At 39.0% G+C, this 22720-nt stretch overlaps 2 protein-coding genes across 6 annotated transcripts in view; one reads left to right on the top strand and one right to left on the bottom strand.

The window, feature by feature from the left end:
• Positions 1–12387, bottom strand: part of WDR25 (WD repeat domain 25) — a 77498-nt gene extending 65111 nt beyond the window's left edge. For both annotated transcript variants that reach the window (XM_076345462.1, XM_076345463.1), the window contains exons 1-2: positions 12370–12387; positions 8982–9754 (exon numbers count right to left, since the gene is read on the bottom strand). In XM_076345462.1, coding sequence (XP_076201577.1) covers positions 8982–9695 — 714 coding nt within the window. In that variant the 5' untranslated portion in view covers positions 9696–9754; positions 12370–12387. The remainder of the gene's footprint in view (positions 1–8981; positions 9755–12369) is intronic.
• A 286-nt stretch (positions 12388–12673) lies between these two features.
• The window catches only part of WARS1 (tryptophanyl-tRNA synthetase 1), a 30474-nt gene continuing 20427 nt past the window's right edge, over positions 12674–22720 (top strand). Inside the window, exons 1-5 of one of the 4 annotated variants that reach the window (XM_076345466.1) lie at positions 12708–12722; positions 14123–14198; positions 14659–14714; positions 17539–17745; positions 18837–19044. In XM_076345466.1, the coding sequence (XP_076201581.1) occupies positions 17632–17745; positions 18837–19044 (322 nt within the window). In that variant the 5' untranslated portion in view covers positions 12708–12722; positions 14123–14198; positions 14659–14714; positions 17539–17631. Of the gene's footprint in view, positions 12723–12754; positions 12774–14122; positions 14199–14658; positions 14715–17538; positions 17746–18836; positions 19045–22720 lie in introns of those variants that run through there. The other 3 variants (XM_076345465.1, XM_076345464.1, XM_076345467.1) reach the window with 3 other exon arrangements.

Genomic DNA, 22720 nt, shown 5'->3' with positions numbered 1-22720 from the left:
TGACAGACCAAGAGAGGTAAGGAATCAAAGTCATAAGATGCTTGGTAGCTTTGTTAGCAGATTTAAAAAACCCCCCCCGATATATATATATATATAGCAGTATGTGAGATGCATCTATAAAGCTAGACTTCTAGAAAAGAAGCAAAGTTACACTGGTGTTATTTATATTTTTAAACAGCAAAAATATTCAGAATTTCTCACCTGTTTTTAAAATTGAGATACTCCCATACTGTATTACAGTCACTTAAGAACTTAAAACTACTCTAGCTCAATTTTTTCCAAGCACCAAAATCTTGACTTTTTCCACAAGCAATCTTACTGAAGCATCCAGAAGGGAGATAACACCACCATACATTTTTCCCATCTCAAGTGACATTCTGACGTTAGACTGCACAACAGCTGCCCACAGAGATCCTATACATAATTAAAGGGCTTAATTTATGACATTATCGGTTAAGCTTCATTAGAGACACTACTTCATTGACATCTCTAGCCCTGACTTTCTTCCCTAGTAGGCTGGCTATGCTGGGGGGAGGACAAGGTTGCTTATTTCTCTGCTACAGGCTACTTCAGAGACACTTAGTAAACAGCTGGAAGAGTTCTCAGTAGAAAGGAACTGCCGATCTCAGCCATCCAGGACAGGTGGGTTTCTAAGAAAAAAGTCAGATAAACACTTAATATTCTTGATATTTCTGTAAGTAATGACACAAGTAACCAAAACTCTTTTTAGGTAACATGAGGAAACAGAATCCTTTCTTCCACATCATTTTTATAGAATAGAATCATTAAGGTTGGAAAAGACCTCTAAGATCATCAAGTCCAACCATCGACCCAACACCACCATGCCCACTAAACCATGTCCCTAAGCGCCTCATCTACACGACTTTTAAATACCTCCAGGGATGGGGACTCCACCACTTCCCTGGGCAGCCTCTTCCAATGTTTAACCACTCTTTCAGGAAAGAAATTTTTCCTCCTGTCCAATCTAAACCTCCCCTGGCGCAACTTGAGGCCATTTCCTCTTGTCCTATCGCTAGTTACTTGGGAGAAGAGACCAACACCCACCTCGCTACAACCTCCTTTCAGGGAGTTGTAGAGAGCGATGAGGTCTCCCCTCAGCCTCCTTTTCTCCAGGCTAAACAACCCCAGTTCCCTCAGCCGCTCCTCAGAAGACTTGTTCTCCAGACCCTTCACCAGCCTCGTTGCCCTTCTCTGGACACACTCCAGCACCTCAATGTCCTTCTTGTAGTGAGGGGCCCAAGGATTTAAGGATATGCAAAAGTCACTCTCCATCCTTTTGGATTTCTGCAGAAAAAAAGATTTGTGAAATAACACTGTCACAACAGCCATGTCCCCCATGCATCTCACCTGTGGCCACTTTGCACCTATTGGTCAATGTCAACCAAATTTCACAGAGGTCTCGGTATGTTTCCCTCAAGACTTAATCAAGATAAGCAGCTGAATAAAAGGGAAAGACACTGCAGAAGCCCAGAGGGAGAGAGAAATTGAAGAGGATCTACAGCCAGCCAGCCTCAAGAGACAGCCAGTCTCCATTAACTCTACTGCTCTTGGAAGAACTTTATTTTCTGAATTTTTCTTTAAATAATTCCCAATTTTGGGGGGAAACACAAGCATATTAGCTGTGCCATGAAATATCCATCTTCTCCCGCTCTTCTCCCCCATAGCCACATCCTCTAACATGGCCATAAAGCAGTCAAAAATGCTTTGCAAGACTACTTAGGGTACTACTCTAGTATTCTTTAAGGAGATCCTAATTCAGGAGACATTTCAAAGTGTAAAGAAAAACTAATGCCTTTACAGAACTGAAAACCTAACCCAGAAGCTGAGAGGTTCACTGCATTTTTGCCCCCTTTTTTTTTAAATGTCAGTTTTCACACAAGTGTTAAGATAAATTCTAATCCAAAGCAGCACTGAATTTAGTTCTTGTTAGTGAAGAAGGAAAGAAAACACGGTCTATCAAACAGCATAGAGATCAGAATGGTGCTATTTATACTCAAAGAAACATACTCCTTTGAAAAAAATCCTTTGAGGCACAAGAGTGTGTCAACTACTAAGAACATAATAAAAATTAGACAAGTCATCTCCAGCTCTGGATTCTGAGAAAGTGAACAAAGGCATTACAAGGATTTCTGTTTCCTTGACAACAGCATTGCTGGAAACAAGAAAATAATTTAAAAAAATACATCTCTATGTAACAGTGATCTCTAAATAAATCTAGGTATTAACATACCAAATGTGGAACAACCCTTACCCACACATACCTTTGGGATGAAGAGACCAAAATCCACCACCTTGCTGACTTGCATTAATGGCTTTTGCAGAACAATTGTGTGAGAGCTAGCTATTACATCCTGACCTGTATTATCATCTAGGCATAAGCACAGTCAGAAGCTTTCATTGATGGTCAAGCACATTCCTTCCCACATGATATTCCTTTTCTTACAAAATAAGCATTATGGAGAATACTTTTCATTGAAGTGTATGAAATAATTTTGTTAGAAAAAGATCAAGGTATACAAAGCCCTTTCAGCACTCAGGAAACTGGTATTACTATGCATATATCTATCAAATAATAAGTGTACTTCCATCTTAATAATCAGCAAGCTTAAAGTCCTTGGAAAAAATACACATTGTTCTAAATAGACAAGGGAAGAAAGTCAGAACAAGCCATCATAAAGAAAAGCCAGCTTCAGTATTTCAGAATAGCCTATGTAGTAGCTTCTTCAACAATAGCCTCTTCAATGAGAAAACGACAATGCTTTTTTCACACGTCTAGGTAAGCAGCACACAATCTCCAGAATATGAGCGTTTCCTTGCCACTTCCAAGATAATGGGGAGAACTTCTTGTTATTTTAAAAAAGTATTAAAAGTGTACCAGAGAGAGTTTTTTTAAACCGTTTCAATTAAAGTCGAATATATGTATTAAATAGGATGACTCCACAATTCTCATCTTATGCATCAGCTACAGTTAAAGGAGCATTGCCACAATTAGATTTTAAAAATGAATCTAAAAATTGCAATACCTGGGGTATTAGCAGCACGATACCTAATACTGCTTAGTGAATAGTTTGAATCTAGCTTAGCAGTGACAGGGCTCTAGTCATCTGATGGCTACACATGAGTTCATAGGAAATATGCTGGCAGCTTAAATTCATTCCTTCATAAACAGACATGCATGTGACAGAACAACAAGAAACACTGCCTATTTCAAGTGAATTGTGTGCAGAATGGTTGAAAACAGGAACGTTAGAGTTTGTTACTCTGAGGCAGGGTAACGGCAGTATCTAGGAAATCTGTATTGCTACCATCAGTGCTACACACATTATACAGATGAATGGAGGCTATCATGTTCCATCGCTTTCAGTCCGATACAACAGGATCAAGAATAACAAATTCCTGGAATATACTACTATGCTATCTTTCTCCTAATGAACACACAACCACAAAAGAATAAAAGGTTTTGAAAATATGAATAAAAATGGTATTTCTTGTAGTACTTGATACACTCTAGGAAGCAAAATCTGTACATTAAATTTGACCAGTATGAGTAATATACCACTCTAGATCTAACGATCACGAGATCGTAAGACTGGAGAAGTATCTGGAAGAGATCTCTTGAGGTAGCAAGTTACAAAGATGAACTACTTTGGAGCTCAGAAACCCCCTGACTTGCAAACAAGCAGAGACCAGAAGGACTTAGGCACATAAACCTTTGACTTGTTCTTTTGCTCTAGGCATCTACTTATGGACCCTACTAGAGACTGACCACTGGACTAGACAGAGCCTTGGTTTGAACCAGTATGGCTGTTCTTGTGTTCTTAATCATGAGAAGTAGGCAACACCTCTGTTCAACAGGCTGACATTATTAAACTAAATTTAAAACTTCTACTTTCCTTGTATAGATTCAGCTGTGACTAAATGGAGATACAGTTCAACTAGGCAAGTAGGGAACAAAATGCTTAAGAAAAACTTCCAACAATGTGTTACAATACAAGTCATCCCATCAAAGTGCTATTAATAAACATTTTGCATACTGAAGAATCACAGTACTTTTCTTCCTTGATCCTGTTCATCAACGGAGGGTGAAAGTGCTGAAAATTAAGAAGTACTTTGCAACAAATAGAATACCTGCTGTGATGCTCTAAATAGAAAACCAGGAACACAGAATTAAAAGTTTACAGATGATTATATAAAGACCTTACCTTGAGTTAATTTTAAGACAAAATAGGAAATACAGAATAATGGTATGGGAGGCTTGAAGTTATGAACAATTGTTAAAAAGCTAAGTCCAGCATAAGTAACTAGTGAAAATGTTTACAACTCTGTGGCTCTATGCAATTCCAAATAAAAGACACTAACAATGTGAATGCTGTATGTATAGTGGTTTCTGCAATTGGTAAACATGTCTTTCAAGAGATAACCTTTTATCTACCCTGCTACCTAAGGTAAACAGCTGTATTCAATGGTAACCTGTGATTTTGGATTCTGTATTTGGGGTTCCAAACCAGAAGTACCTAAACAAGCTCTGATGTTCAGAAAGTGTTGAATATCCACACTACAGAAACAAGGCACCTTTAATAATGGTGCTGAGTCTCAAAATCTATGCAAAATATACTAGATGAGATATTAAAATCACAAACACTATTTCGGTGTTTAAGTAGTCAAAACCAAAAATGGCAGCAGCTATTCAAACAGAAGGTAGAGAAGAAGTGTTATCCAAAGAAAACAAATTTAATCAGTCCAGACAATCATGTTTAACAATCCTTAAAATACATACTTAAGCCACTGATAATACAGTTAGAATGTAGTAGTGAAGAGCAGCACTGCCACAGTAAGAGCTCCCAACAGTACTTGAATCAGGTTTCCCGCCCCTTTCTCCAGCTACCTAGGCTGGAAGTACTATCAGCTTCCCCTTTCAAAGCTCAAAATCCTAAGAAAATAGAGGGTAAAAGACTTGCCTAAGCCTAAATCTAAGCTTCCCTCCTGCCCCGCCCCGCCCCCCCCCATTCCTTACAAATTTAAAATGTAGCATGAAATATTCTTCTATTAATGCTCCAGATTTGAAGAACTGTTGGTAATTAACCTGCAATATGTATCACTTCCCATATGAGGTTCTATCTTACTTTCAGGTCTCTATGAAGTTTTCTTATACGTTTTGCAACACATATAAACTTTATTCTGGTCTTTCAACGCAAAACATGGAGGCAAACGTTAAAGTCTTCCAGTCTTTAGAGGCACAGTTGAGTTACCATCCCTTTCTAAGATGCTGAGGAGCCCCATCTGCTGGTAGAAGTGTTACTCTAGAGAATTACACCCCTGAGCTGATAACTGATTTTTTTCAAGTGTACCACTTGATAACTGTTTGGTTTTTTTTAAATGCAGCCATATACAAAAAAATAAAGAGCAAATACTTTTAATGAAAAAGATTAAATCCTCTGGGATGGTGCATTCCTTCCTAAACATGCAAGATATTTGTACAAACTGCTTCAGATAATCTTTCCTGACACTAGGCTGTTCTTCAGGCAACACAAACTGAAAACATCTACTCATTTTTTGCAAACATTTTAATATGACTCACACTGATCCATAAAGAAGATGGTAAAGTGCACGTTGGTTAATCTGGGAGAACATAAAAGGAAGACTGTTCTTTTCCCCTGATTTAAACAGGATACATACACACACCTAAAAAGTAAGAAACCACATAATCAGTTCTATATATACACATTTTAGATATATCCCTGTGTGATATGGACGATTTAGTCATAGTCATTTAGATGGGAATAAAGAAATTAAGGTCACTAAATGAAGATAACTAAACCAAGTATTTCTTCCTTCTCCATGCAAAAAAAAAAGAAAATCCCTTCCCAGAAAGGGAAATTCTTAGTTCGTGAGGAAAAATTTGAGAGGAAAATATTTAAGCACATAAGAACAGGTAAAAGATGCAAAACTGTTTGGCTAAATACTACAAAAATTGCATACAACTATAGATCTTTTGATTTAAGCACAACGTAAACTACCACAGTCAGTCAGATCTGCTTAGACAGAACTCTCAGTTCTGAGAAATCTCCACTAATACTAGACTCTTCAAAAGATAAATGTCTTAATGCATAGGCTGAATGTAAGGACTGAATGCAAGATATTTACACATAAAAATATTCAGTCACAGTTATTCATATGACTAACTGAAAGTACAGAGTTTTGAGGCTCTAGATTGCCTACTCTCTGTGATCATACAGGGATTTTAGGCTTCTAACTGTGCTTTGAGTTTTATCTGAATCAGATGTTCAAAGTAAATAGTGCAAACATCCTGAGTGCCTGCATATTCCCATTAAAGGGAAAGAGAACATGCTTCCACTGCCTGAATTTAAACTAGCAATTCCAAGCAGGTGTTTTTGGAAGAAAACAACAAAAAAAGTAAACCGTGGGAAGGTACAGAATCAGGGGGGAAAAAAAAAAAGTACATCTGCACTTTCAATCAATTGTTTTATGCTTACACCAGAAAATGGAGAACTTCAGGCAACAGTAGACAGCCAAAAAATCCCCAGAAGATAAACTACCGCTGTCATAGTAATTAGAGATTTATGGGCTCGTGACCCTAGAAAGTTAGTGAAATTAGTTTCATAACATCAAGTCGATAGTTAATCTAACCGTGCCCTCTACTGGCCTGAAAGGTACTTGTGTAAAGGTGCAAACTAAAGATGCTACTGCTCATACCGTCACAGGCTTCACTTTCATTAAGAAATAACAGCAGGAAGCATTCACAGGCATTTCTCTACAGGCTACCTTCCAAAATACAGAAGTCTGTTTTAATATACTTTGTAACAGTTATATTACTACTTTATTAACGTTTTAGACTCGCATGCTCTGAAGTGTTGCCAACATTAACATACTCTATTTACATTGAATTTTCACGGTTTGGGGCACCGAAAGCAATAAGGTTTCTTCAAAAGCCAGCTTTATTGTTAAAGATTGCTTCCAATCAGGGGTGGTAACACTGCTTTAGAAAAGAAAGCTATCTTTCTTTCTGCTTAGAAGGCAAAACAGACAGGCTATTATTTCCATTTTTTAATAATTTTACATTGCAAGAACAACTTTTATTTTAGATTGTTTTACCAAATTTAACACATCCATAGTTTCACTCATCAGTAAAATGGGGCTCTGGGATAGTAAACGAACATTGAGTATATGGTGTGACAGTTTAAGACAAAAAGTCAAATTCAGACATATTGAAGTCAGAGGTGCATATAGTTTTGTACAATCCAAATTTAAATTGCTGCTTACCAAGAACATCCATCAGCACTTTTTGCATACCTTAGTCTTTTCCTTCTACATCTGTTCTTCAAGTAGCAGCCAAGACTTAACTTATTCAATATATTAAAGAACACTTGCAAAGAAAAACAAAGGTACTTTTTTCCTCCATTTAATCTTTAAGACAAAGATGTAGAAAAAGCTTGGGAAAGAAGATGAAGGAGGAACTACCCACAGTTCAAAGTATTCAGACTTTGATGGTGTGATAGGTTATGCTGACTACAGAACCAGTGAAGTTATTATAACTTAAGAGAATAAAAGATAAGCAACTGAGAGGAGTACATTTTATTCATGCTATAGATCTGGGGTTTTCTCTTCTGTGAGCACCAGTGCTTTAACAGACATTAGGAGAAAAAGGCAAAAACTCTGTCCAAGATTCAAGAACATTGCTGCTTCAAAGATGCAAAGCCAGCACATATTTCACAGGGCCCCATGGCAAAACTGGGGAAAGAGGAAAGGAAAGAACAAAAAACAAAATTCTAAGATAAGAAGAGTCATACAAAAGCCAAACTAAATGAAACTCAATTCTCCACTACAAATTAGACAGCAAAAGAGTTAAAAAAAAAACAAAACCAAAACAAACACGCCCAACACACCTCAATTTTAATAAGAGAATTTAAGAATATTTTCTCCTACATGAAATCAGAATTCAAATTAAGTTTTAAAGTTCCCTCCTCTCCTTTGGTTTTAGAAGTATGCTGATACAAAGGGTGTTGTTCTTGCCTCTTTACTTAGTAAGATTTACTTAAAGCCCTAAATTTTAGAACCAAGTTTTAAAACAATTGTACCTGCTGTGTTAAATACGTGTTAAATACAGTAAAGCACGCTTTCCACCAAAAAGGACACTTTCTGTGCACTCTTATCAAAACTATGTTCCTGTGTAAACCCACTGCAGAAGACTATTATTTGAACCCAGAGGTGGCATTAGCCCTACATCTGGGAAAGCATCCACATAAAATATTTTTATTACCCATTGTTAAAAAAAAATAAGACTCATTGGACTGACTAAATTAACAAACAAAGAACTGAAGCCAAATTCACTAAAGCTAGAAGGAAAATAACATAAGTATTGAGCAATTAACCCTTGAAACACAGTGGGAACACTCCTTAGATCATGACAGGACACCTTTCTGGGATGCAAGACCTGCCACACTAGTTCAGGTGAAAAAAATCCATGTGACCTGACATACCTCCTCCAGCAGTAGTCACTTAGGCCTGTCAGAAAGGTAAAGTTGCTCAAAATATTATTCCAGTGTTGGCAGTCAGCTGTTCAAGGACTTAAGGCAGAACCTGTATCCAGACCATAGCGCTTATGGCCGTTGTGACATTAAAGTAGGAAATAATGAAAACCTAACATTAATACAGATTATGAGAAATGACTTAGTAGAAATCTAAATTCTTAAGATATAAAACATTGACCTAATACAAAAAAATCCACATTCCAAAAATAATGGAACTGACTGTAGGTATAGTGAAGGATTAGGCTGCAAGTTCATAATAGGGTCTTGTACTTCAAAGCATCTCCTCGAATTCTGAATACATTGGAACTGTTAAACACACACAAGCAAGGATGCTATTCCCAGAAGATCATTATTTAATACAGTATTTTTAAGTTTGATGATTGGTCTGCAAAGCATCTTGTTTTACATTACCTTGACTGTTTTGTCCATAGAAGCCGAGAGAAGCATGTGACTTTGTTCTCGTACAGGACACCACTGGATTTCATTAACAGGGCCGCTGTGTTTAGACATGGGAAATATTAAGCTTTTGGGGACTTCAGTTAATGTATATTTGGATCCCAAATATGGCTTAATTAATTCAGAGACCTTTCTCGAAGTCTGCTCTCCTGATATGCCTACCTTAACATCACAATCTGAGCTATCTCTCTGATCAGATTCTTTTCTTTCAGGCATACTAGAATTGTCTTGACGCAATCTTTTAGGGATATATGGTCTAATTCCTTTTATGGCAGTAGTACTGTCTTTATGTGTTCTCTTCTGGGAAACGCCATTTCCAGAGTTTGTTGAAGAGCTTGATGTCTGTTCATAGTTTTTGTAGGACATACATAATGCAGTATGGCCAGAGTATGCTCTCCTACAAGGAGATGTCAAATCAGTGTTATTATTCTGTGCATAATGCTCAGGGGGATCTTCACAAACAGTGCCTGTGCCAGAACTGTCAGTGTTCTCAGGAGGCTGCATTTCATATGTAGATTTTGTACCCAAACTACCAGGTGCAGAGTACTGAACATGATCCACAGAAGAACTTGGAAGGCTTTTTTGTCTGCTGGAAGTATTGGGGACTTCAGCCTTTTCAGCTTCTGCCTCAGAGTCTGAATCATCATAAGCAACCAGTGATGAACTCATTATGTCTAGGCACAGCAGACTCCAGAAATCTCAGTGCTGGAATCCTCCAAAATGATGATCTACAATAAAGAATTGATTATTCAGAGCACAATTTATTACAGAGTCTACAATCTGAGTAACTTAAGGATATAAATATGCTTTTCTTAAAAAAAAAAAAAAATCCGTAACTTTTATTCCTGTTTATTAATTGAATTTATTCCTCTATTATAACACATCTGTACATTCAATTATGCAACACCATTTGCCTCCAAACACTTTGCATACATTTTTAATGCATTGCAGAGATGCATTTGCATACCACAAAACAATGAAAATGAGCATGAAACGGAAAACAAACTTGTGACATAAGTACTGCAAATCACTTTAACCTTACTTGCAGTAGCACTTCCCCCCACACACACACATAAAAGAGGGTAATTAATTATGCAGTGTTTTGGTATGTACATTTGTAAGAATACAAATACTACAACTATTTTGGAGTCAGTCTAACAATACCTATTTCTTAACAGTACAGATGACTTGAAATAACTATGAAGGGGTTAAACTGGCAACTAAAAAAGTAAATACATTTTTGACCCATTCAGCAGTCCTGCAGTATGAGGAAATTTTCCAGCTATATCCACAGAGCAAGTTCCACACAGCCTTTAGTTTTACAGAACAGGTTTATGCCAGAAGCTACGCTGAATTCACTGTTTGCATTTACTTACAGAAAAATAAGAGCACTTGTTTACTGTGGAACACTTTTTCAAAGTGTCTGTGAGAAAGGAATCTCATGCTGAGACTGCATATGTAACATGCTGAATAACTCACCACCATAACAATCCCACCAAGCTTCTTCCAAAATTTGGACAGAGCATGTGGAGTATAGGGTTGACTACATTCAAACAATTGATGCGTCTGCAAAAATAATCTTTCAACCTCTGCTGTTTCTAGTGAAAAAGTACTGCTATCCTTCAATTGCTAAGATTGATTAAATGGGACATTTTATTTCTGCTTTGTTTCCTTGACCAGCTGTTAGCACTCATCATGCTAAAGTGACTTAACCCACAACACTTTCAGATCAGCTGCTGAAATTCTTGGTTTAGGTCAGTGAAGAAGCTGCCCCCAAAAGCGTCTTGATTAAACTGAGAATGCTGTATGAAAGTCGGTATCTACGTAAACATTTGCAGAATTGATGCCACAAATGTAGGTCCTACAACTACTACTGCAGGAGTACTACACTGGAACTTGTAAAGATTACTCATTTAACTTCAGAATTAAATCTATCTGAATTAAAACAAGCATGTTTCTTTTAACCTACAGAAGTATTACATTACAGGCTATGGTCTGTATTCTGTAACGAAATTTCCAAGCACAGATCTGGAAGACAGGTTCCTGTTAAGACATACATATTCATCATCACAGATCCTTTCCAAGACAAGTGATCAAGACATTTAACTGGAACAAGGTGACTAACATTTTAGCACATAAAAGCATCAAGATCTCCCTCTAGAGGGCATTTTGTCTTTATCTGAAGCTTATGACAGCTATAAGTGACAGCAACTAAGAGCAAGGAAAAGTTCTTTTTTTAATAATACAGCTTCATTTATTAAAACAGCATTTCACTTAAACAGCGTCAAGGAAAGAAATTAAGTGGTGTCTCAGGAAAACTTAACTAACAATTCAATTCAAAAACAGTAAATTGAAGTTTTTAGCAGTAAACTGAAACCTTTTATCAAATAAATAGTAACTGTAAAGGACTGCGCTTCAGTAATTGCAACAAGTGGTCACTATTTGTATTGCAGTGCTGAAAACAGGCCCCAGCCAAAATGCATCATGTTCAAAGAACAAATACAGTAAGACGTTGACCTCTGGCTGAAAGCTATAAATGAAGATACACAAGTGGATTGGGTTAGACTTTCAAAGTGACTTTACTTTCTTTTAACACAAAAAAATTGAAGCTGAGATTCAGAGGTAAGTGCAAGACAGTGCCTTGCACACACCAGGCTAAAAAAGTTTCCTATGGGACATTGGAAAGAAACTGTCCCATTACATTTGGTCAGCATAAATCCATCCCATCACACACGTCACCCATAAGCCTTAGTATTTTTGTAAAAACAAAGCGTCTCTGTCACCTTAAGACTTCCCATTTCAACTTCTGTTTTCAAAGAAACCCCACCCCAAAGTTTCTAATGCTGCCCTAACTACAGAAAAATGCAGGGAAAAACCCCACAGTGTGCTTCATTGGAAACACGCAGTAACTAGACTGTGAATTGATTAACGATGTGATTTACAACGTACTAGGCACGAGGCCGGCACTAGGCATTCCCCGTTAAGGGAAACTGACGGAGCTTTTGTTTCTCTCCCGTTTTCACGCGACCGATTTACCTGTACCCGTTAAACCAAAGAGCATCAGGTTTGACACGCGCAGCACCACACGCCCGCTAAGCGACCGTAAGCGTCAGCAGAGGCACCACACAGACGCCGAGAGCCGTCTCCGCAGGACCCTGGCACCGAGGCCGCTTCCTTCCCCCCTCCCCCGGCGGCACCGGAGCCGTTGCCGCTCCCCACACGCGCGCGCGCTCTCCCCCCACCCCCCCCCGGGCACCGAGGCCACTCGTGGGGCCGCCTCCACCCCGGCGCCGCCGCCGTTACCGCTCTCCCCCCGCAGAGCCCGCCCCCGCCCCGCGGGTACCTGCGCCGCACAGCCGCCGCCGGCAGCGCAGCCCGGAACTCACTAGCCGGCCCGCGGCGGCTCCGGTTTTCAAAGCGCGCCGGGTGGAAACAAGGCGCGGCGCTCGAACAGTGTCCTGTGTCACCGTCCTCCCGCAGGGACGGCGTGTTGGGAAAGGCAAGGGTCAGGCCGCAGCTCGCTGGAGCACTTCTCCCACCGCTGCGGGCAGTGTGGAGGGCGCTTCGTTGGGCTGGTGTCTGTAGGTGGAGGGAGGGCAGGGGGGAACAATAGTTCCGGCGGTATGCGTTTCCCAGCCGGGAGCCGTGAGTGCCGTGCCGGTTGGGGGGTGATGCAATGGCAGTGACAGAGGAGCGGTGAGGAGAGCCGAGCCAGCCGGGGCGGGCAGGGACGGGGATGGGGCCTCGGTGAGAGGCCCCGGCGGGCGGGAGAGGGGCTCGTTGGGCGGTTATCGCTGCCCCGTGGCCGGTGTGGGGCGCTGGGAGCGGGGGTCTCTGCGGGCCACATTTCCTCCCTCCCTCCCTCCCTCCCTCCGCGAGACGTCGGTGCTCGTGAGGGCTTTTCCTCCGCTCCGTGCGGGGCCGCAGCCCCCGTGGCTGCATCGCCAACGCGTCGGGAGAGAAAGCTCTTTTCCCTGGGAAACGGGGGGGGGGGGGCGGGAGTCCTGGCCGCTGGAAGATGCGGCCCAGCGCAGGGAGGGCAGAGCTGGCGTTGCCCTGCCCGGGCATGCGTGCGGTAGGGAGGTGTTGCAGGGCTCCAGGGTTAGAAACGTTAGCTTGCTGGTTAACTTTTTGCATGACCGTTCCCGCACAAGAGCTTAGCTCTTAACAGCTGTAGTATAGTAAAGATTCGTGTTGGACTTTCTTCAGATGAGAGTGGTAGAGTGGTCATATTATCATCTCAGGGAATCGTCTTGCACACTGTTATTGTATTTTCATACATAAATTGATGATTACCATGACTGGGAAGGTGGGCCTACTATAAAATGCAGCCTATGTTGGAGTACTTCTCAAGGCGTGTTTCACACGACATCTGTGTGCATACTACCTGCTTTAATTTCACTTTTAATTTTTTGTTTTATTTCCAGGAGGCAAAACAGTTTTCAGGAGCATAGGTGCTGTTAGACTTAAATTCACGTTCTTTCATTCGTTCATGAAATTTTTGGGGGGACTTTTGTATTACTGTTGTCTTTGGAAGTCTTGATGTACCTTCGTGCAATGTTTGTCACGAAAGAGCTCTTAACGTAATGTGAAACCCTGTTCTTTGATTCTCAGGTCTCTAACTTACCAGATCAGATACCAAACAGTGAAATGATCATAGATCTGTGATTGTCATCCAACTGGAAAGAGAGGAGAATACAGTTGTTTTCTGATACCTGTGCCAAGGATTATTTTTGAGCTTTGTCTCATGACGATTTAATATTCTGAAACAGTCGCAGGAGCAGTAGCCGTTACAAGTTACCATGCATTGTGCAGATAGAAAAGGCACACAATTCTTGGCTTTCAAGTTCACGCTGTGAAACTGAGGCTTTTAAGTTCATCTTAGACTCTGGTCCGAAATGTCCTAGTAGTCCGTTCTCAAGTTCCCGTGTATCATTTTTTTCCTCCAAATCTGTTTGCATATGGTATCTAATGTGTCTGGGACTGTTAGTTTTCATAATATCAATAAGAAAGCAAAAAGAAATGTCACGATAATATGCAGAATATCCAGTAGTTTCTTTTAAATGGTTCACAATTGCATTTATGAATTTCAAAAGATAAAGACCTGTGTTCCATATTATTGAATTCCTGGCTTGAATTCCACCAGCAACTGTGGAACTGGACAGTTCTGAGGTAAATAGAGATAAGTTTTAGGTAGCAGTCAATATCTTTTGCATTCTATAATCATAATATCCTCATCTCTTGTTGCAGTGACTAAATTACTTTTGCTACTTCTTAATGAAAATACACCTTCATTTGGGATTCTTTGCACAGCTTAAATCCACAATATTCCAAACTTTTTGAAGAGTCTTCCTGTTATAGTGCTCTCCAGGATGTGTGCTCAGTCTCAGCTGTGACATTTCAGCCTTCCTGAATGGAGGCAATCTATCAGGAAGAATGTACGTTCAGGAATTAAGTTAAAACACTAAGTCACAATTTGTTCTACACCAAAGAATAATTCTTGTTTACCTTTTTCTATTTTGTAAAATTTGAAGCCAGTAAATATAACTGGCATATTCCTACAGAAAGGATGTGTGTTAATCTTCATAAACATTTTCTAATACAAATTTACTCTATATACTTTCTTTTCCAGTTAAATATCTTGTGCCCATGATAAAGAGGAAAACACTAGTATCCAAATAAAAGAATGTAAGTAAATTGTAGGAATACATCAGAGAATTGTTTGATGTGCTTCAAATTACCTCTTTAAAATAACACTGTCAAACTGTACATAATCAAAGTTGAAGGGATCGAGATTAGGTTAAAAACTGAAGTATTACTGATAATACATTAGTCAGTCTTATTTTAGTCAATTATGTAATCTAAGTATGGTATCACTGTTAATAGACTGAGCGAATTAAATTAGCAAGTGGATGTATACACTTCTCGGCTTTCTCAGGGTATTCAACTGAAGCTGAAATCTGGGAATATTGCAGCTGTTTGACAAACAAAGCCTTAATGATAGTTATGTTTTGGTAACCAGCAAGTTACCAAAGCAACCTTCTTAAGTTTTCTTTTACAGTGGCAGTTTAAATATATACTGTGTAAATATAACCAAGGTTGTGATTAGGCTGATTATTTTGTAGAAGGAAGGCTTTGAAATACTGCTGAATGGCTAATGCAACTATTATTTGCTTTTGTTTCTTCTTTTTTAATTCTGGGAAAAGGGAGCGAAATGAATGTGGTTTTTTATTAATAGCTTTTACGATTCTCTTCAGTTACATATGTATCTTGTAAACTCAATCTATTCATGCTTCATGTGTAGCAATGGATCAATAATATGCCAGCGAGTCTCTCCAGAGAGACATAATCCTTTGCAAGTCAGCAGGACTTTACATGGGCACAGAGTTCTTCCTTCATGGCCATGGGCACGGCATGACAGAGAATGCTTAGGGTGAATGCTGTGTTTCCAACACACCAGTGTTCGCAACTCAGTATGAAGTTAATTTGCTCTTTCAACTTGCATTGCGTTTGTCACTATCACATCTGAATACAGTGCATGTAAAATAAGCATCAGTTTATGAATTAAGATGACATCGCTTTCCTCAAGAAAAAAAGCTGTACAATAGCTTGGGTGATTGCATAAATCGACTGTGTCAGATTGTGAGGCAACACTTCACAACCCTGGCCAAGTTGCAATGATAGTTTTCATGGAAAATTTACCTTTCTCTCAGTTCATTTTTTTCATTAGGATCTGTACTGTTACCTTGTTTTAACAGCCTCATGTTTTATGAAATTCTTTTATAATTCTCTATATGCTTCTCTGTGTACCTTGTTATTGCAGTATGTTCATCCCAAATGGATTCGAGAGAGTTGCAGTTTCACTTACCATGTTGTTTTTCTGACAGATGGTGTCCTCCTTACCCATTTTTAACACTTGTTTTCTTCTATGTAAATATGGCAAGCTCACTATAACCAGAACCATAATGGTTTTAAAACTTTTTTCACATATCAAGTTAATGCTTGTTTATCCTCAGTTCTGAATATTTAAACAGCATGATGCTTGAATCTTTACAAAAAAATGATTCAGAGCATATGTACTTCTAAAGACCTCATCATTTTGTACAGAGAGCTGCTGAGCATGCATAATTTTTGAAAATAACGATTTCTTAAAATAAGGAATTCTGCCTTTGCAGTTGAAATGAGTTTTCACTCATGGCAGGTTGATAACAGATTCACCGGATTTCTTAGACATAAATAAAACTCTGTTTTTAGATCAGAGATTATCTGAAGACAACTTATGAGGTAATTTTAGAAAACTTAGAGGAAGAAATTGCTGGGATACCATGAATTGCTGTGCCACCTTCATGGGAGGCATATGTAGTAAAGTATGAGTTAATTCAATGCAATCCATGTTACAGGAGTTTCCTGTCTTGGAAATTACTAAGAGTTGTTCAATGTATTCATTAAAATTAAGCACAGCAGATCTTATTTGTAACATTTTAGATTATAACTGTTGGGACAAAGATCAAGATATTTCTGATGTAGAGTGAAAATTATTTTAATGCATTTGATAACAGAAACTGTATGCTTACTTAACAATTTAAAAGCATTATTTAACTTTCTGTACTTTCTGTGTTAGTGTACTGTAAACTATGCAGTTGTAGTTTTCCAAAGTCTTGGTTGCTGTTAATTAATAGACTGCTAAGAAGCTTTCAGATGATGTTATTGTTAATATATACAACATTATAGATGTTAACCTGGGAGAGAAGCCCTTTTGTGGAAGCACGGGCGTGCTGTGTGCTAGGAAGCTCCAGTGATGAAGGTATACGTTGGACATAGGAATACTGCTGTGTTATTGTTCTCGGCCATCTCATCATCTTAAGCTATCTCCGAGGGTTATTTTTCCTACGTATTGCTGAGAAACAAACAGTTCATTAAATTTACGGCCTATTGCTTACCCACGGATTGATTGTTCTTTAGAAAGCAGCGTTTCTCACTAATCATCAGTGTGTTTTGTAACCTCTGAAGGAAAGCAATAAAGAAGATGACTAGGCTTTTCTCTTGTATATCTTTCTTTGGGCTGAAGTACTATATTACATATCTTAAGACAAAATTCCATATGATAGTTATAAAAATCTCATTCAGAATTTGACAGGGTATCAAGTAGTACAAAAATAATAACTAATCAGGAATCAGATAACCTCTACCAGCTGTTCTGAGATGCTCTGAATTGTACGTATATTTAATTACTTTTACTTCTGTCAGGAGTTTGACTTTGAAAAGGTGTTCTTGTGTTAAATATGTAGACAAACAGCATTAAGAGTGATCTCTCAATTTATTTGGTACTCTTGTCAGTCTCAGTCCATTTCTGTATGAAACTGAAGCTCATTGTGTTAATGTCTCCACATTTATCAATCTGATATGAATAGAATTAGGTATGGGGTCAGTATAGTTTTTATATTCTTATTCTGTTCATCTAATCTTCAAGATATACATGAAAGAATAAAACACACTATTTTTTGCCCTGCAGTTCTCCTTCTTGTTGCTGCTGTTTTGAATCTACAAGCCAAAGAATTGGAAGACGTTGAATTGTAAATAAACAGGTCTTTTGCAGTCTGGCAAAATGGCTGATAGTCCAAGCTGTGATTTGAAATCTCTGAGTCCGCTTCAGCTGTTTGAAAGAGTAACTGAACAAGGAGAGAAAGTCAGAGCACTGAAAGCAGGAAAAGCACCAAAGGTATTTGAACCCATACTTTTTCAAGTTAGGTCTGTCTTTAAGAGCGCTGGAGAATATGATTGTTCTGAGATCTATTTTGTATTGTAGTAAGAAAAAAATTTTGTTAAAAAATATTTATGTCCATTTTGTGAACTGTGGACATACCTGGAGCAAGGTAGTCACTAGCAAGAGCAAAGTTGTTACTGCTGAAGTAAGAACAGAGTCTCGTAGGCCTAGAAGTCTGCTTCAGCCAGTTGCCGTGCTACGTGGTGGGATCCAAGGTATTTGGTTTTCAAGTGAAATTTATATCACTTGTATTCTGCCCTGGTTTTAGATTCTTTGTTAAAATCTCTTTCTCCGTGCATTATTGTACACATTAGCAAATATGTCTTCCCGTAACTGTACTGACAGTCCCTGCTTAATCTCCCTTAATTAATTTAGTAATTTGCCATTAATTGCAAGTTCCCTATTCTGTCATCACTATGTCAGCAAAGAGAGCTCAGTTTTAATACGGGCTCTCTTAGTGTATTGCCTGTGGGAGTAAGCCTTGAAAACTGGGAGTCGAATAAAGTGTTGATCTATTTATTGCTTGCATGAGATGTTACAATAGCTTTGTATTAAAAAGGTGATAACAAAGAAAGTTGTAAAGAACTTTTTGTTCTAGTTTGTCTTCAAGTCTGTCAATGAATTGTAATGAATAAATTATTTTAAGATGAGCCACTAAAAGCATTGTAAAGTAAATTGGATAATAATTTATATTATATTTATATATCTTAGAAATTTGTGCTTAAAATGTTAAGCATGTTACACATCTGAAAAGCAGGCAAGCATTTTTTTTCCTCAGGCAGAAATTGAAAAGTGAGACAGAGGTGCTTTAAATATCTTGGCAATGGTGATGCTCTAAATTCTGCCGGTTAGGAAATGGTCACCTGCTATTTGCTTTTCTTTTACCTTTGGTAGTGATGCTGCAAATATGTAAATAAAGGTTTAGAGTTTATGAATAATGCAATTCAAGTTAAAGCATGGATGCAGGATTTTGAAGGGTTGGGACATTAATGTAATTGTCTATCTTACGTATGTTAAGTCAAACAGCTTTTTTTTCCTTTATTCAGGATGAAATTGATGCAGCAGTGAGGATGCTGTTATCATTAAAACTGTCATATAAAACAACAACAGGGCAAGATTATCAGGCAGGCTTGCCTCCAAGAGATCTTGTATTAATAAACAATGGTACAACTAAAGAAGAGGATGAGGATTTTGTGGACCCCTGGACTGTGCAGACATCAAATGCTAAGGGCGTGGATTATGACAAACTCATAGGTATAACTCTTTCTTCACTACTACTAAGAAATTTATGTCAAGTGATCCTAATGACCACAAAAACAGCAAGGGATCGTAACAAATCCTGATCAAAACCATCATAGGTATCATTTAATTTATGTCTAATCTTAGCACGCACATGTCTAAAGAATTTGCTGTAGGAGTTGAAAATGTCCCAGGCAGGGACCTCCTATGGAAGACTTAAATACTTTGCAAAGAACTTTTCAGGTCAAAATAAGTTTTACTTGCGGTTTGTTTTTTGGCATAAGAACTGTTATTAGAAGTTATGTTAATGAAGACACTGTGACTGAGTATCTGCATCTTCAGTGGCTGTGATGCAGAACAGCTAGATCCTAGAGTATTCTGACCAGGCTGTAGGATTCTTCATACCATCTCTCTGCATCTGCCTTGACTTCTGAATTAGGGAGAGCAGGGATGATCCAAAACTAATGCAGAAATCTATAACTGTAATAACTCCTTCACAAGACACACTATCAAGCAGCCAAGTGCTGGCTGGGATGAAAAAGATGCAGCGTATTTGAAAAACATGCATGTAATGGAAATTTTTTTAGTCAGGGATGTTACAAAACTTGTTTGTAGTTTTGTAATTTAAGAAACAGGGCTTTAGTTAATTTCCTTATTTGTTTTACAGTCCACTATTGTTATAGCTTGTTTGAGTCTAGCATAGAAACAGGTGAGAGAACTATTCATTAATTTTTACTATTTTTGCCCTTTTTTTTTAATTATTGTCAATCTTCAATTCATATTTAGTACCTCAGTGAAAATTCTTTAACAGAGGTACATTGCTGGTGTCTGCTTAGTAGCTTGTTTCTCACTATAGAACATACACCCTTATGTGGCAGTAACCATATATTTGCTTTTGGGAGCTCAGCTGCTAGTGTCAGCAATTCTGTGACTTATTATTATGACTCACAATTCAGTGTGATGTTATTGTAAGATCATGTCAAATGTATGTGCAGAAGGTAATAGGAGAAAGAAAAAGTTGGAAAGGGAGAAGTGCGCTAAGAAAAGCGCATGGGGAGGTTTAGATTGGATATTAGGAAAAATTTCTTCACTGAAAGGTTTGTCAAGCATTGGAACAGGCTGCCCAGGGAAGTGGTGGAGTCACCATCCCTGGAGGTATCTAAAAGATGTGTAGACATGGCACTTAGGGACATGGTTTAGTGGTGGACTTGGCAGTGTTAGGTTTGTGGTTGGACTCGATGATCTCAAGGGTCTTTTCCAACCTAAATGATTCTATGAAAAATACGTCAGTGGGGGAGAAGGAAGAAGGATAATTGTTAGAATCTAGAAATGGTCAAGATCTCTCATCATCTTCTTACTTGTGTCGGAGGTATGGAGAAGGTTTTTTGTTTTTCTGGGCAGGTTTCTCAGTCTTGTAGAATAGTGGGAAGAACAGAATACTTGTGTTGGCACAATCTCAAGGTCTTTCTGAGAACGACTAGCATGACTTCACTGTAAATCAATTCTCTAAAGCCTAACAGCAATGTCCTTTTTTCTAGTAACTGTTTGTGTATGTGTGTCTATGTATGGCCTTTTGATCTACCCTACAGTGGTGAGTTGGGCTGAAGAATTTTTACTTATTTACACTGCTAGCAGATTGGGGAGTTTGGTGGATGAGTCATTTTGCTTGTTCTAAGTGATGTGTTGGAAATTTTTCAGAGAAGAATGCTAGCCTAGCCACTTCAGGAAGTGAAACAGTTACTGCTTGTTATTGATAAACTTCCTCCTCTTCCTCCCCCTTTTAAAAATAATAATAATAATAAAAAGTTTTGTCCAAGAACTTGACATCTGATAGGTCTTACTGTAAAGGAAATTTTTATGCCACCTATAATCTGTTTATTTACTAGTGGTACCAGAGAAAGTTGCCAGTATGTTTGCGTTTACTCAAACATAGAAGAAATGAAAGTCCTAAAAGCACAATGTAATTGAAAGGGATATTTTTCTCAAATGGTTGTCCTAGACATGCACTTCAGTGTATGGTTACACAACAAAACAGCCTAAAGATATTCTGGGAAGAAAGGTTCTGCTAGCGAAGTACCAGATGTGAACATCCCTAGAGAATTTTTTTTTGTTTGAGCATGAGCAAAGAGCAAGGGGATGAGTGAGAAAGAGCTTTGTATGCTAACCATGCTGATACTTCAGTGAGCTGAATATTGCCAGTGATACAGAATGATTGAAGTTGGCGGGGATTTTTGCAGATCATCTAGTCAACTCCCCTACTCAAAGCAGAGTCGCTCAACTAGAGCAGGTTGCTCAGGACCTTATCCAGTAGGATTTTTATTATCTCCAAGGATGGAGATCCCACAACCTCCCTGGGCAACCTGTTCCAATATTTGACCATGTGCATAAAATGAAGGTTTTTCTTATGTTTAAATGGAATTTCCTTTATTTCAAATTGTGCCCATTGGCTCTTGTCCTTTCACTGGGCATCACTGAGAAGAGTCTGGTGCTATCTTCTTTACTTCCCCCCCGCCCCCAAATCAGATATTTATACACATTGATAAGGTCCCCCTGAACCTTCTTTTCCCCAAGCTCAGCAATCCCAGCTCTCTCAGCCTCTCCCCGTGTGACAGATGCTCCAAGCCTTTCATCTTCATGGCCTTTTGCTGGATTTACTTTAGTATATCCATGTCCTTCCTATACTGGAGCCCAGAACTGGACCCAATGCTCCAGATGTGTCTCATCAGTGCTGAGTAGAGGGGAAGGATCACCTCCCTCGATGTTCTGGCAGTGCTGTTCCTAATGCAGCCCACGAGGCCATTGACATTTCAATGACACAGAGCTGGCTTATGTTCAATTTCTTGTCTACCAGGACCCTAGGACACCAAGGTCCTTCTCTGCCAAGCTGCTTTCCAGCCAATTGGCCCCCTGCTTGTACCAGTGCACAGTTATTCCTCCCCAGATTCAGGACTTTGCACTGCCTTTTGTTGAACTTCATGAGATTCTTGTCAGCCCATTTCTCCAGCCTGCTGTGGTCCCTCTGAATTGCAATACAACCATCTGTTGTATCAGCTACTGCTCCCAGTATTGTTTCATCTGGGAACTTGCTGAGGGTGCACTCTGTCCCATCATCCACGCCATTAATGAAGGTGTTAAACAGTATTGGCCCCAGTATCAACCCCCTGGGGTACATGACTAATGTTGGGCTCCAGCTGGACTTTGTGCTGCTGGTCACAACCCTTTGAGCCTGGCAGTTCAGCCAGTTTTCAGTTCCTCTTGCTGTCCACTTTATCTAGTCCAGACTTCATCAGTTATCTATGAGAATGAGATGGGAGACAGTGTCAAAAGCCTTACTGAAGTTGAGATAAACAATACCCACTCTTCTTGCCTCATCTACTAGGCTAGTCATATCATCATAGAAGGCTATTAAGTTGGTCTGGCATGATTTCCCATTCATAAATCCATGCTGACTACTCCCAGTGACCTTCATGTCTTAAATAATGTTTGGGAATGGTTTCTATGATTATTTGCTCCATCACATGCCCAGAGACTGAGGTGAGGCTGACTGGCCTGTAGTTCCACAGCTCTTTCTTCTTGCCCTTCTTCAAGGTGGGAGTGGCATTTGCTTTCTTCCAGCCCCCAGGAACCTCTCCCAGTTGCCATGACTGTTCAAAGATTATTGAGATTGGCCTGGTTAGTAAAGTTACTGTAC

This window comes from Aptenodytes patagonicus, chromosome 7 (genome assembly GCF_965638725.1).
Source record: "Aptenodytes patagonicus chromosome 7, bAptPat1.pri.cur, whole genome shotgun sequence".
NCBI classification, from domain to species: Eukaryota; Metazoa; Chordata; class Aves; order Sphenisciformes; family Spheniscidae; genus Aptenodytes; species Aptenodytes patagonicus.
The sequence above is the reverse complement of the archived record's forward strand: the minus strand, read 5'-3'. Positions and strand labels throughout refer to the sequence as shown.